Source organism: Aegilops tauschii, chromosome 2 (genome assembly GCF_002575655.3).
Source record: "Aegilops tauschii subsp. strangulata cultivar AL8/78 chromosome 2, Aet v6.0, whole genome shotgun sequence".
Lineage (NCBI taxonomy): Eukaryota > Viridiplantae > Streptophyta > Magnoliopsida > Poales > Poaceae > Aegilops > Aegilops tauschii.
Genome location: NC_053036.3, coordinates 62,890,854 through 62,906,102, shown reverse-complemented (window position 1 = coordinate 62,906,102; position 15,249 = coordinate 62,890,854). Strand labels below are relative to the sequence as shown.

At 45.9% G+C, this 15,249-nt stretch overlaps 1 protein-coding gene and 1 non-coding gene across 2 annotated transcripts; both read right to left on the bottom strand.

Moving 5' to 3' along the window:
* Positions 1-387: 387 nt before the first annotated feature.
* Positions 388-13,163, bottom strand: LOC141040736 (uncharacterized). Its single transcript, XM_073506853.1, has 4 exons — positions 12,491-13,163; positions 12,166-12,375; positions 582-643; positions 388-546 (listed from the first exon to the last, which is right to left on the bottom strand). Exons 1-4 carry the CDS (start codon positions 13,161-13,163, stop codon positions 388-390), a joined length of 1,104 nt encoding a protein of 367 aa, XP_073362954.1.
* Positions 13,164-14,022: 859 nt separating this feature from the next.
* On the bottom strand, positions 14,023-14,182 carry LOC120975189 (U1 spliceosomal RNA). Its single transcript, XR_005771016.1, has one exon. It is a non-coding gene; the product is annotated as a U1 spliceosomal RNA (small nuclear RNA).
* Positions 14,183-15,249: the final 1,067 nt, after the last annotated feature.

The window sequence follows — 15,249 nt, the reverse complement described above, 5'->3', positions numbered from 1 at the left end:
CGAGGTTGCACCGCAGAGTCGGCCGGCATAGAGGATCCGGAACCACGCACAGGAGTTCCTGGTGCAGGTGATCCCGAGGTAGATCCGCCCGGCACCCGCACCGGATCCTCTGTGGCTTCAGCACGTGATGGCGAGGTTGCATCTGCCGCATAAGATCCCGGGTTGCCGACCGTTTCATCATGAGCGCGTGATTGCGCGGGGCCACGCGGATCAGCACCAAAGTCCGCGCCCTCCTGGCTGGGTGGGTCAGCGCTGGATCCTGCATCGGTCGGCCTCGCCTGGGGGCGCCGCTTATAGCAGCGTGATTCGTCGGGGAAGCGCGCACCGCCCAAGCCACCAGGACGTCGCCACGTGGCGTCTGGCGATTGGAGCGGAGCCGGCAAGGGGCTAGCGCCACCCGAGGGCTGGCGCGTGGCATGCGCGGAGCCGCGGGAGCCCGCACGAGCGGCAGATTCCGCTGCTGTCAGGTCTGGCGCATCTGCCAGCGTTGATCCCGGCGCGGATCTCCTGGACTGCTGCTGATTCGGCGACGATCCCGAGGAGGATCTGTTCCCCAAATTTGGACACAGCAAATATGGCACTTGGAGGCCAATTTCTTCATCATTTTTCTCGTTGTTTGCATCATTTTGCTCGCTGTTTCTTCCTGCAACATCACCAGAGGACTCATGTGTGAAGGAAATATGCCCTAGAGGCAATAATAAAGTTATTATTTATTTCCTTATATCATGATAAATGTTTATTATTCATGCTAGAATTGTATTAACCGGAAACTTAGTACATGTGTGAATACATAGACAAATATAGTGTCACTGGTATGCCTCTACTTGACTAGCTCGTTAATCAAAGATGGTTGAGTTTCCTAGCCATGGACATGAGTTGTCATTTGATTAACGGGATCACATCATTAGGACAATGATGTGATTGACTTGACCCATTCCGTTAGCTTAGCACTTGATCGTTTAGTATGTTGCTATTGCTTTCTTCATGACTTATACATGTTCCTATGACTATGAGATTATGCAACTCCCGTTTACCGGAGGAAAACTTTGTGTGCTACCAAACGTCACAACGTAACTGGGTGATTATAAAGGTGCTCTACAGGTGTCTCTAAAGGTACTTGTTGGGTTGGCATATTTCAAGATTAGGATTTGTCACTCCGATTGTCGGAGAGGTATCTCTGGGCCCACTCGGTAATGTAGATCACTATAAGCCTCGCAAGCATTGTAACTAATGAGTTAGTTGCGGGATGATGTATTACGGAACGAGTAAAGAGACCTGCCGGTAACGAGATTGAACTAGGTATTGAGATACCGACGATCGAATCTCGGGCAAGTAACATACCGATGACAAAGGGAACAACGTATGTTGTTATGCGGTTTGACCGATAAAGATCTTCGTAGAATATGTGGGAGCCAATATGAGCATCCAGGTTCCGCTATTGGTTATTGACCGGAGACGTGTCTCGGTCATGTCTACATAGTTCTCGAACCCGTAGGGTCCGCACGCTTAAAGCTCGATGACGATTGTATTATGAGTTTATGTGATTTGATGTACCGAAGGTAGTTCGGAGTCCCGGATGAGATCGGGGACATGACGAGGAGTCTCGAAATGGTCGAGACGTAAAGATCGATATATTGGATGACTATATTCGGACATCGGAAAGGTTCCGAATGATTCGGATATTTTCGGGGGTACCGGGGAGTTACGAGAATACGAGGAAGAAGCAATGGGCCTCATGGGCCAAGTGGTGGAAGAGAGGAGGCAGGGCGCGCGGCCCCCCTAGCCCAAACCGAATTGGACTAGGGGGCGGCCCCCCTTTCCTCCTTTTCCTCCCTCTCCTTCCTTCTCCTTCTCCTTCCCTTCCTTCCCCTCTCCTACTTGGACTAGGAAAGAGGGGGGAATCCTACTTGGAGTAGGATTGCCCCCCTTGGGCGCGCCTCCTCCCCTTGGCCGGCCCTCTCCTCCTCCCCCTTTATATATGGAGGAGGGGGGCACCCCATAGACATAACAATTGATCTCTTGATCTCTTAGCCGTGTGCGGTGCCCCCCTCCACCATAATCCACCTCGATCATATCGTAGCGGTGCTTTGGCGAAGCCCTGCGTTGGTAGCATCTGTTGGGTAACGTATTAATTTCAAAAAAATCCTACGCACACGCAAGATCATGGTGATGCATAGCAACAAGAGGGGAGAGTGTTGTCCACGTACCGTCGTAGACCGAAAGCGGAAGCGTTAGCACAACGCGGTTGATGTAGTCGTACGTCTTCACGATCCGACCGATCAAGTACCGAACGCACGGCACCTCCGAGTTCAGCACACGTTCAGCTCGATGACGTACCTCGAACTCCGATCCAACCGAGTGTTCAGGGAGAGTTTCGTCAGCACGACGGCGTGGCGACGATGACAATGTTCTACCGATGCAGGGCTTCGCCTAAGCACCGCTACAGTATTATCGAGGTGGACTATGGTGGAGGGGGGCACCGCACACGGCTAAAAGATCAAACAATCAATTGTTGTGTCTCTAGGGTGCCCCCTGCCCCCGTATATAAAGGAGCAAGGGGGGAGGTGCGGCCGGCCAGGAGGGGGCGTACCAGGAGGAGGCCTACTCCCACCGGGAGTAGGACTCCCTCCCTTTTCCTTGTTGGATTAGGAGTGGAGGGGAAAGAGGAGGGAGAGAGGAAGAAAAGGGGGGCGCCGCCCCCTCTCCTTGTCCTATTCGGACTAAGGGGGAGGGGCGCGCGGCCCTGCCCTGGCCACCTCTCCTGTTCTCCACAATGGCCCACTATGGCCCATTAAGCCCCCGGGGGGTTCCGGTAACCCCTCAGTACTCCGGTAAAATCCCGATTTCATCCGGAACACTCGACATCCAAATATAGGCTTCCAATATATCAATCTTCATGTCTCGCCATTTCGAGACTCCTCGTCATGTCCGTGATTACATCCGGGACTCCGAACAACCTTCGGTACATCAAAACTCATAAACTCATAATATAACCGTCATCGAAACTTTAAGCGTGCGGACCCTATGGGTTCGAGAACTATGTAGACATGACCGAGACACGTCTCCGGTCAATAACCAATAGCGGAACCTGGATGCTCATATTGGCTCCCACATATTCTACGAAGATCTTTATCGGTCAGACCGCATAACAACATGCGTTGTTCCCTTTGTCATCGGTATGTTACTTGCCCGAGATTCGATCGTCGGTATCTCAATACCTAGTTCAATCTCGTTACCGGCAAGTCTCTTTACTCGTTCTGTAATACATCATCTCGCAAATAACCCATTAGTCACAATGCTTGCCAGGCTTATAGTGATGTGCATTACCGAGAGGGCCCAGAGATACCTCTCCGACAATCGGAGTGACGAATCCTAATCTCGAAATACGCCAACCCAACAAGTACCTTCGGAGACACCTGTAGAGCACCTTTATAATCACCCAATTACGTTGTGACCTTTGGTAGCAGACAAAGTGTTCCTCCGGTAAACGGGAGTTGCATAATCTCATAGTCATAGGAACATGTATAAGTCATGAAGAAAGCAATAGCAACATACTAAACGATCAAGTGCTAAGCTAACGGAATGGGTCAAGTCAATCACATCATTCTCCTAATGATGTGACCCCGTTAATCAAATGACAACTCATGTCTATGGCTAGGAAACATAACCATATTTGATCAACGAGCTAGTTCAGTAGAGGCATACTAGTGACACTCTGTTTGTCTATGTACTCACACATGTATTATGTTTCCGGTTAATACAATTCTAGCATGAATAATAAATATTTATCATGAAATAAGGAAATAAATAATAACTTTATTATTGCCTCTAGGGCATATTTCCTTCAGTCTCCCACTTGCACTAGAGTCAATAATCTAGTTCACATCGCCATGTGATTTAACACCAATAATTCACATCACCATGTGATTAACACCCATAGGTCACATCATCATGTGACCAACACCCAAAGGGTTTACTAGAGTCAATAATCTAGTTCACATCGCTATGTGATTAACACCCAAAGAGTACCAAGGTGTGATCATGTTTTGCTTATGAGATAATTTTAGTCAACGGGTCTATCACATTCAGATCCGTAAGTATTTTGCAAATTCTATGTCTACAATGCTCTGCACGGAGCTACTCTAGCTAATAGCTCCCACTTTCAATATGTATCCAGATTGAGACTTAGAATCATCTGGATCAGTGTCAAAAACTTGCATCGACGTAACCCTTTACGATGAACCTTTTGTCACCTCCATAATCGAGAAACATATCCTTATTCCACTAAGGATAATTTTGACCGCTGTCCAGTGATCTACTCCTAGATCACTATTGTACTTCCTTGCCAAACTCTGTGGTGGGGTATTACAATAGATCTGGTACACAGCATGGCATACTTTGTAGAACCTATGGCCGAGGCATAGGAAATGACTTTCATTCTCTTTCTATCTTCCGGCGTGGTCGGGCTTTGAGTCTTACTCAATTCCACACCTTGTAACACAGGCAAGAACTCTTTCTTTGACTGTTCCATTTTGAACTACTTCAAAATCTTGTCAAGGTATGCACTCACTGAAAAAACTTATCAAGCGTCTTGATCTATCTCTATAGATCTTGATGCTCAATATGTAAGCAGCTTCACCGAGGTCTTTCTTTGAAAAACTCCTTTTCAAACACTCCTTTATGCTTTGCAGAATAATTCTACATTATTTCCGATCAACAATATGTCATTCACATATACTTATCAGAAATGTTGTAGTGCTCCCACTCACCTTTTTGTAAATACAGGCTTCACCGCAAGTCTGTATAAAACTATATGATTTGATCAACTCATCAAAGCGTATATTCCAACTCCGAGATGCTTACACCAGTCCATAGATGGATCGCTGGAGCTTGCACATTTTGTTAACACCTTTAGGATCGACAAAACCTTCTGGTTGCATCATATACAACTCTTCTTTAATAACTCCATTAAGGAATGCAGTTTTGTTTATCCATTTGCCAGATTTCATAAAATGCGGAAATTGCTAACATGATTCGGACAGACTTAAGCATAGATACGAGTGAGAAACTCTCATCGTAGTCAACACCTTGAACTTGTCGAAACCTTTTGCGGCAATTCTAGCTTTGTAGATAGTAACACTACTATCAGCGTCCATCTTCCTCTTGAAGATCCATTTAATCTCAATGGCTCACCGATCATTTGGGCAAGTCAATCAAAGTCCATACTTTGTTCTCATACATGGATCCCATCTCAGATTTCATGGCCTCAGACCATTTCGCGGAATCTGGGCTCATCATCGCTTCCTCATAGTTCGTAGGTTCGTCATGGTCAAGTAACATGACCTCCAGAATAGGATTACCGTACCACTCTGGTGCGGATCTCACTCTGGTTGACCTACGAGGTTCGGTAGTAGCTTGATCTGAAGTTACATGATCATCATCATTAGCTTCCTCACTAATTGGTGTAGGAGTCACAGGAACAGATTTCTGTGATGAACTACTTTCCAATAAGGGAGCAGGTATAGTTACCTCATCAAGTTCTACTTTCCTCCCACTCACTTCTTTCGAGAGAAACTCCTTCTCTAGAAAGGATCCATTCTTAGCAACGAATATCTTGCCTTCGGATCTGTGATAGAAGGTGTACCCAACAGTAACTTTTGGGTATCCTATGAAGACGCATTTCTCCGATTTGGGTTCAAGCTTATCATGTTGAAACTTTTTCACATAAGCATCGCAACCCCAAACTTTAAGAAATGACAAATTTGGTTTCTTGCCAAACCACAGTTCATAAGGTGTTATCTCAATAGATTTAGATGGTGCCCTTTTTAACGTGAATGCAGTTGTCTCTACTGCATAACCCCAAAACGATAGTGGTAGATTGGTAAGAAACATCATAGATCGCACCATATCTAATAAAGTACGGTTATGACGTCCGGACACACCATTACGCTGTGGTGTTCCAGGTGGCGTGAGTTGCGAAACTATTCCGCATTGTTTCACATGAAGACCAAACTCGTAACTCTAATATTCTCCTCCACGATCAGATCGTAAAAACTTTATTTTCTTATTACGATGATTTTCTACTTCACTCTGAAATTATATGAACTTTTCAAATGTTTCAGACTTTATGTTTCATCAAGTAGATATACCCATGACTTCTCAAATCATCTGTGAAGGTCTGAAAATAACGATACCTGCCGCGAGCCTCAATATTCATCGGACCACATACATCAGTATGTATGATTTCCAACAAATCTGTTGCTCGCTCCATTGTTCCGGAGAACAGCGTTTTAGTCATCTTGCCCAAGAGGCATGGTTCGCAAGCATCAAGTGATTCGTAATCAAGTGATTCCAGAAGCCCATCAGCATGGAGTTTCTTCATGCGCTTTACACCAATATGACCTAAACGGCAGTGCCACAAATAAGTTGCACTATCATTATTAACTTTGCATCTTTTGGCTTCAATATTATGAATATGTGTATCACTACGATCGAGATCCAACGAACCATTTTCATTGGGTGTGTAACCATATAAGGTTTTATTCATGTAAACAGAACAACAATTATTCTCTAACTTAAATGAATAACCGTATTGCAATAAACATGATCAAATCATATTCATGCTCAACGCAAACACCAAATAACACTTATTTAGGTTCAACACTAATCCCGAAAGTATAGGGAGTGTGCGATGATGATCATATCAATCTTGGAACTATTTCCAACACACATTGTCACTTCACCCTTAACTAGTTTCTGTTCATTCTGCAACTCCCGTTTTGAGTTACTACTCTTAGCAACTGAACCAGTATGAAATACTGAGGGGTTGCTACGAACACTAGTAAAATACACATCAATAATATGTATATCAAATATACCTTTGTTCAGTTTGCCATCCTTCTTATCCGCCAAATACTTGGGGTAGTTCCGCTTCCAGTGACCAGTTCCATTGCAGCAGAAGCACTTAGTCTCAGGCTTAGGTCTAGACTTGGGCTTCTTTACTTGAAAACTAGTGGTCTTGTCAACCATCAACACTTGATGTTTTTTCTTGATTTCTACCTTCGCCGATTTTAGCATGGCGAAGAGCTTGGGAATTGTTTTCGTCATCCCTTGCATACTATAGTTCATCACGAAGTTTTACTAACTTGGTGATGGTGACTAGAGAATTTTGTCAATCACTATTTTATCTGGAAGATTAACTCCCACTTGATTCAAGCGATTGTAGTACCCAGACAATCTGAGCACATGCTCACTGCTTGAGCTATTGTCCTCCATTTTTTAGCTATAGAACTTGTTGGAGACTTCATATCTCTCAACTCGGGTATTTGCTTGAAATATGACTTCAACTCCTGGAACATCTCATATGGTCCATGACATTCAAAACGTCTTTGAAGTCCCGATTCTAAGCCGTTAAGCATGGTGCACTAAACTATCAAGTAGTCATCATCTTGAACTAGCCAAACGTTCATAACGTCTGCATTTGCTCCTGCAATAGGTCTGTCACCTAGCAGTGCATCAAGGACATAATTCTTCTGTGCAGCAATGAGGATAATCCTCAGATCACGGATCCAATCCGCATCATTGCTACTAACATCTTTCAACATAGTTTTTCTCTAGGAACATATCAAAATAAACATAGGGAAGCAACAACGCGAGCTATTGATCTACAACATAGATATGCTAATACTACCAGGACTAAGTTCATGATAAATTTAAGTTCAATTAATCATATTACTTAAGAACTCCCACTTAGATAGACATCCCTCTAATCCTCTAAGTGATCACGTGATCCAAATCAACTAAACCATAACCGATCATCACGTGAAATGGAGTAGCTTTCAATGGTGAACATCACTATGTTGATCATATCTACTATATGATTCACGCTCGACCTTTCGGTCTCAGTGTTCCGAGGCCATATCTGCCTATGCTAGGCTCGTCAAGTTTAACCTGAGTATTCTGCATGTGCAAAACTGGCTTGCACCCGTTGTAGATGGACGTAGAGCTTATCACACCCGATCATCACGTGGTGTCTGGGCACGACGAACTTTGGCAACGGTGCATACTCAGGGAGAACACTTTTATCTTGAAATTTAGTGAGAGATCATCTTATAATGCTACTGTCAATCAAAGCAAGATAAGATGCATAAAAGATAAACATCACATGCAATCAATATAAGTGATATGATATGGCCATCATCATCTTGTGCTTGTGATCTCCATCTCCGAAGCACCATCATGATCACCATCGTCACCGGTGCGACACCTTGATCTCCATCGTAGCATCGTTGTCGTCTCGCCAATTGTTGCTTCTACGACTATCGCTACCGCTTAGTGATAAAATAAGCAATTACAGGGCGATTGCATTGCATACAATAAAGTGACAACCATATGGCTCCTGCCAGTTGCCGATAACTCGGTTACAAAACATGATCATCTCATACAATAAAATATAGCATCATGCCTTGACCATATCACATCACAACATGCCCTGCAAAAACAAGTTAGACGTCCTTTACTTTGTTGTTGCAAGTTTTACGTGGCTGCTATGGGCTGAGCAAGAACCGTTCTTACCTACGCATCAAAACCACAACGATAGTCCGTCAAGTTAGTGCTGTTTTAACCTTCTCAAGGACCGGGCGTAGCCACACTCGGTTCAACTAAAGTTGGAGAAACTGACACCCGCAAGCCACCTGTGTGCAAAGCACGTCGGTAGAACCAGTCTCGCGTAAGCGTACGCGTAATGTCGGTCCGGGCCGCTTCATCCAACAATACCGCTGAACCAAAGTATGACATGCTGGTAAGCAGTATGACTTGTATCGCCCACAACTCACTTGTGTTCTACTCGTGCATATAACATCTACGCATAAAACCTGGCTCGGATGCCACTGTTGGGTAACGTAGTAATTACAAAAAATTTCCTACGCACACGCAAGATCATGGTGATGCATAGCAACGAGAGGGGAGAGTGTTGTCCATGTACCCTCGTAGACCGAAAGCAGAAGCATTAGCACAACGCGGTTGATGTAGTCGTACGTCTTCACGATCCGACCGATCAAGTACCGAACGCACGGCACCTCCGAGTTCAGCACACGTTCAGCTCGATGACGTCCCTCGAACTCCGATCCAGCCGAGTGTTGAGGGAGAGTTTTGTCAGCACGACGGCGTGGTGACGATGATGATGTTCTACCGACGCAGGGCTTCGCCTAAGCACCGCTACAGTATTATCGAGGTGGACTATGATGGAGGGGGCACCGCACACGGCTAAAAGATCAAACGATCAATTGTTGTGTCTCTAGGGTGCCCCCTGCCCCCGTATATAAAGGAGCAAGGGGGGAGGTGCGACTGGCTAGGAGGGGGCGTGCCAGGAGGAGTCCTACTCCCACCGGGAGTAGGACTCCCTCCCTTTTCCTTGTTGGGTTAGGAGTGGAGGGGGAAAGAGGAGGGAGAGAGGAAGGAAAGGGGGGGCCCCCTCTCCTTGTCCTATTCGGACTAAGGGGGGAGGGGCGCGCGGCCCTGCCCAGGCCGCCTCTCCTCTTCTCCACAAAGGCTCACTATGGCCCATTAAGCCCCCGGGGGGTTCCGGTAACCCCTCGGTACTCCGGTAAAATCCCGATTTCACCCGGAACACTTCCGATATCCAAATATAGGCTTCCAATATATCAATCTTCATGTCTCGACCATTTCGAGACTCCTCGTCATGTCCGTGATTACATCCGGGACTCCGAACAACCTTCGGTACATCAAAAATCATAAACTCATAATATAACCGTCATCGAAACTTTAAGCGTGCGGACCCTACGGGTTCGAGAACTATGTAGACATGACCGAGACACGTCTCCGGTCAATAACCAATAGCGGAACCTGGATGCTCATATTGGCTCCCACATATTCTACGAAGATCTTTATCGGTCAGACCGCATAACAACATACGTTGTTCCCTTTGTCATCGGTATGTTACTTGCCCGAGATTCGATCGTCGGTATCTCAATACCTAGTTCAATCTCGTTACCGGAAAGTCTCTTTACTCTTTCCGTAATACATCATCTCGCAACTAACCCATTAGTCACAATGCTTGCAAGGCTTATAGTGATGTGCATTACCGAGAGGGCCCAGAGATACCTCTCCGACAATCGGAGTGACAAATCCTAATCTCGAAATACGCCAACCCAACAAGTACCTTCGGAGACACCTGTAGAGCACCTTTATAATCACCCAGTTATGTTGTGACGTTTGGTAGCACACAAAGTGTTCCTCCGGTAAACGGGAGTTGCATAATCTCATAGTCATAGGAACATGTATAAGTCATGAAGAAAGCAATAGCAACATACTAAACGATCAAGTGCTAAGCTAACGGAATGGGTCAAGTCAATCACATCATTCTCCTAATGATGTGACACCGTTAATCAAATGATAACTCATGTCTATGGCTAGGAAACATAACCATCTTTGATCAACGAGCTAGTCAAGTAGAGGCATACTAGTGACACTCTGTTTGTCTATGTACTCACACATGTATTATGTTTCCGGTTAATACAATTCTAGCATGAATAATAAACATTTATAATGAAATAAGGAAATAAATAATAACTTTATTATTGCCTCTAGGGCATATTTCCTTCAGCATCATCATCACCGTCATCACGCCGTCGTGCTGACGGAACTCTCCCTCGAAGCTCTGCTGGATCGGAGTTCGTGGGACGTCATCGAGCTGAACGCGTGCTGAACTCGGAGGTGCCGTTCGTTCGGTACTTGGATCGGTCGGATCGTGAAGACGTACGACTACATCAACCGCGTTGTGCTAACGCTTCCGCTTTCGGTCTACGAGGGTACGTGGACAACACTCTCCCCTCTCGTTGCTATGCATCACCATGATCCTGTGTGTGCGTAGGAAATTTTTTGAAATTACTACGTTCCCCAACAATGTGCAGCATTAGGAGAGTTAGTCAACATTGAATCATCACAAGTATTTCGTGTAAAATGCCTAGATGTGTCTACGGGGCGTGTTTATATCTCCCGTGATGTTGTTTTTGACGAAACCAAGTTTCCTTTCGCTGATCTTCATCCCAACGCCGGTGCATTACTTCACAAAGAAATTCTTCTCTTGCACTATACCCAAGAAACACACATTCCTTGGAGCGAAACATAAGTTTGCGTTGATTATATGGACGAAGATTTGGCCAACATGCACACCCAAAAACATGAAGAGACACGTAGTCTAGCTTGGTATGGAGTAGCCTTTCTACTGGAGTTTCATTATTGATAACACGACTAGGAAGCATGTTAATGATGTGAACAGCAGTGAGAAAAGTTTCATCCCAGAATTTGAGAGGCATGGAGGTGCCAGCTAAGAGAGCTAAACCGACCTCAACAATGTGCATGTGCTTGCGTTCAGCAGAACCGTTTTGTTGGTGAGCGTGGGGGCACGACACATGGTGAGAGATGCCGAGAGTTTGAAAGAAAGAATTTAATTTCTCATACTCTCCGCGCCAGTCTGATTGGACAGCAAGTATCTTGCTGTCAAACTTGCGTTCAACGAGTACTTGGAAGTTTTTAAAGACTTGAAAGACATCTGATCTTTTCTTAAGGAGATAAATCCAGGAGAATTTACTATAGTCATCTATGAAGCTCACATAGTACGTATGTCTACCAACTGAGTTGGGGGCAGGACCCCAAACATCTGAAAAAATTAATTGCAACGGTTTGGTAGACACGCTAGTGGATATAGGATAGGGTAGCTGATGACTCTTAGCTCGTTGACAGGAATCACAAACAGTTTCAACATTGCGCTCACCAACAAACGGGAGCTTATTCTTTCTAAGCAATTTTCAACTAAAGAAAAAGAAGCATGTCCTAGAAGATCATGCCATCATGTGGATGAAAGCTTGATAGCACCACAAGCTTGTTTATTCAGTCTCCTAAGCTCCGGAATCAACGGGTAGAGCCCACAAACACATCTACCTCGATAGAGAATGTTCTTTGTCGCCTGATCCTTGATCAAAAAGAAATAAGGGTGAAATTCAAGGAAGACATGATTATCAAGGGCAATTCTATGGACAGAGAGAAGACTTTTGTCGGCATTAGGAACATGCAAAAAAATTCTAAGATGGATTTTATGAGAAGGGGTACTAAAACTTGAATGACCAATGTGACGGATCTCCATACCTTCACCACTAGCTGTGTGGATTTGGTCCTTGCCGCGGTATTTCTCCTTCATGGTCACCTTCTCGAGCTCATTGGTGATGTGTTTGGTCGCGCCGCTGTCGACGTACCAGTTGGTGTCGATTCCGTAGGAGCCATCTGCAGCCGCCACCACCTTTTCATCATCTTGAGAGGAATCATCGTCCTCTTTGTAGCGGTACCAGCAATCTTTTGCTGTGTGCCCCAACTTGCCACATATCTGACAGCGAGGGGCATCAGGTCGTGCACGAGGGTTGCCTCCACCGCGGCGTGATCTGTTGTTGGCGGGAGTTGGAGCCGCCGCCGTTGCCTCCTCCACTGGACCTCCCCCTGCCACGGGAGAAGCCGCCGCGCCGAGAGGAGCCACCACGACCACGAGAGGCCGAGTTCGCCGAGGACTTGAAGCCGCCGCCACCGGAGCCGTGGAAGTGCACCATCCGTTGATCGAAGTTCGAGAGCATGGCGAAGAGCTCGTCGATGGTGACGGGAGTGACGCGAGCATCTAGAGCGGAGATCAGAGGCTGGTAGTCAGCGTCGAGCCCGTGGATGATGTAGGAGATGAGCTCATCGTCGAGGATCGCCTTGCCCGCCGCTGCCAGCTCGTCGGCGTAGCCACGCATGGTGGCGAAGTAGGAGGCGACGTAGAGGTTGCCCTTCTGCGCGTTGATGAGAGAAGTTCGGATGTTGTTGATGCGACTCGCCGATTGCGACGAGTACATGCCGGCGAGCGTCGTCCAGAGCGCACCCACGGTGGTGACCGTGGTCACCGTGAGTAGCACCTCCTTTGTGAGGTTGCTCAGCAGGTAGCCAAGGACCTGCTGGTCCTCCCGGACCCAGATTGGGTGGAGAGGGTTGGGCGTTGAAGTCTCCTTGTTATCCTTGGTGGTGACGAGGAGCTTTACCGGCTCCGGCTGGGTGCCGTCGACGTAGCCGAAGACCCCGGCGCCACGCAGTTGGGGTACGATCTGCGTGCGCCAAAGCATGTAGTTCGTGCGGGATAGCTTCTCGGTGACCTGGCCATTGAGACTGGGCTAGGAGGAAGCGTCGGAGGAGGAAGACATGGTGCGGCTTCGACACAGGTGGTTCTGGTAGCTAGATGAGTTGAAGAAGAGGGGCTCTGATTACCATGTGCGAGCGGTAAACGTCTTACCCGTCGAGGGCGATGTGTCCATGTTTATATAGTAGGGGAGCCAAACCCTAGATGGCTTACACATGCGGTTTGAGAGAGAGAGATAAGAGAGAATCTAAGATACATCTTGGAGAGAAGAAAGGAGAAGATGATTACAAGAATATCTCATACAAACTACCTCCTAGCCATATCTCTAATATGTGTCGTGACACACATATGTACCGCATATGTATGGTGTTTGACAATGCAGAGCTACGATCTTGTGGCTGCAAGATAAAAGATGGCGTGAACAGTTGTGTTTACTTTGCAAGTTATAATAGAGTATTCCACCACTGGGGAAGGAGGAGGGTAGCTGAACTCTGGTTGTACTAATGTTTTCCTTCCAGTAAAAGGCCCAACTGCACGGGGAGATTATTTGGATAATCTATCTTGGGAGGCAACACTTTGATGAAATAATTCACATGTCTTCTATTGAATCTTACATGTCCTGGTGATAAGCAAGTAAATCTGAACTGCATGTAGATAATCAAGCGTGCAGCGTCAACATTTCAATGGGGCACAGAAGACTACCATTCAAATTTTATTTTAAAATACTAAAGAATAATTGAAAGGTAAAAGAAAATATTACCAAAAGGGCAGTGTAGCCCATGGCTCTTCAAATTTTATTTTTGAAAGTTAAAATAATTCAAATTCAAAATTTTATTAAAATTTGGCAGGGGGCCGCGCGAACGCGTACCCCCTCTACCACAAATTATGACGTCCACTCTCCCGCTTGGGAGATAGTAAGCCAACGCATCCACCAAGTGCAATGTGGACCACTAGCCTAGGCCACGACTCTTCTTGATCAGCCGTCGACCCCGTCCAGGTAAGTATCTTCCAAGGTTGCGCCCTGCCTTGTTTATATAGCTGCCTCTCCTGCTCCAACCTTCTCAGCAAGCGATGTGGTACTAAACAAGGGTAGTGATCTGTGTTTAATGTGCTGCTCCCTGTGGGCTTCCTGGACGAAGCCTGCAGAGCGTGGGCTCGCGTGTTATCACCAGGCTGCCATGTTCGGGCCAAAACGTGGGCCATGAGCAGGCCTATAATGCCGTAAAAAGGCCTTCAGTAATATTTGCTTTGTCCTGACATCAAAACCATATCGTTGTTGCAGAATATGGAAATGGAAGTGAAGAACCACCTCATCATGATGCCAGTGGCTATCTATACTAGTAGTACGGATGCTACCCGCTTAAGCTCCCTTAGTTTTATCATCTAGTCCATGGTTAATCTTGTACTTATCTCACTGCTGGAGCTTAACCAGCCATAAATACAGTGAGGAGTTTATCTGTTGACTGAATTTGGGAATACCAATGAAAACTTCAACCACTAACTCAGGCTATTGGATCGTAGCGTCTCAAGCCTACAGTGTACGGCGAGATGCATCATTTTGTGTAGTTTGATAAAGCATGTTGTAGGATGCAGATTTCCTTTTTTTTCTTTTGCGAGAAGAAGAACGCAGATTTCAATCAGTCAGCTGAAATTGTTGGTCGGGTACTTCAGCACAACGTTGTTTCTTATTGACTTCGCTGCTAAGGAGGATGGTGAAACTAGCTACCCTCTGCACCGTCGATGCTATGCTGTAAACAGAGGTGGAATGGCGCCCCTTGATAACATCTAATCATATTTACTGCTGAACTGCAAGAGCCATCATCTTCATGATTATTGTTGTGTCTACTAAATCGTACTACCATAGAGAATAGTGACAAAACAGCGGGAGCGACGGTTCGGCACCCGGGCTCATATGCGCCCGAGGATGAATAGTAAATTCATGAAAATTAGAAAATAATTTCTAAAAAACTGATATTTTTTGTGCAAGATGTTCCTATGCTTGAGGCCCATGGAAAATTTGGTGAAGTTTGGACAATTGAGAAGATCATGGCAAAAAAGATAAATTCCGGGTG

Excerpts from the sequence above, each read along its gene's own strand:
- LOC141040736 (XM_073506853.1), bottom strand. The coding sequence starts at position 13,163 with ATGCTTTGGCGCACGCAGATCGTACCCCAACTGCGTGGCGCCGGGGTC. Across the intron at positions 12,376-12,490 it reads GGGGAGGTCCAGTGGAGGAG|CAAAAGATTGCTGGTACCGC; the intron begins GCAACGGCGGCG and ends TGGGGCACACAG. Across the intron at positions 644-12,165 it reads CCACACAGCTAGTGGTGAAG|GAAGAAACAGCGAGCAAAAT; the intron begins GTATGGAGATCC and ends GTGATGTTGCAG.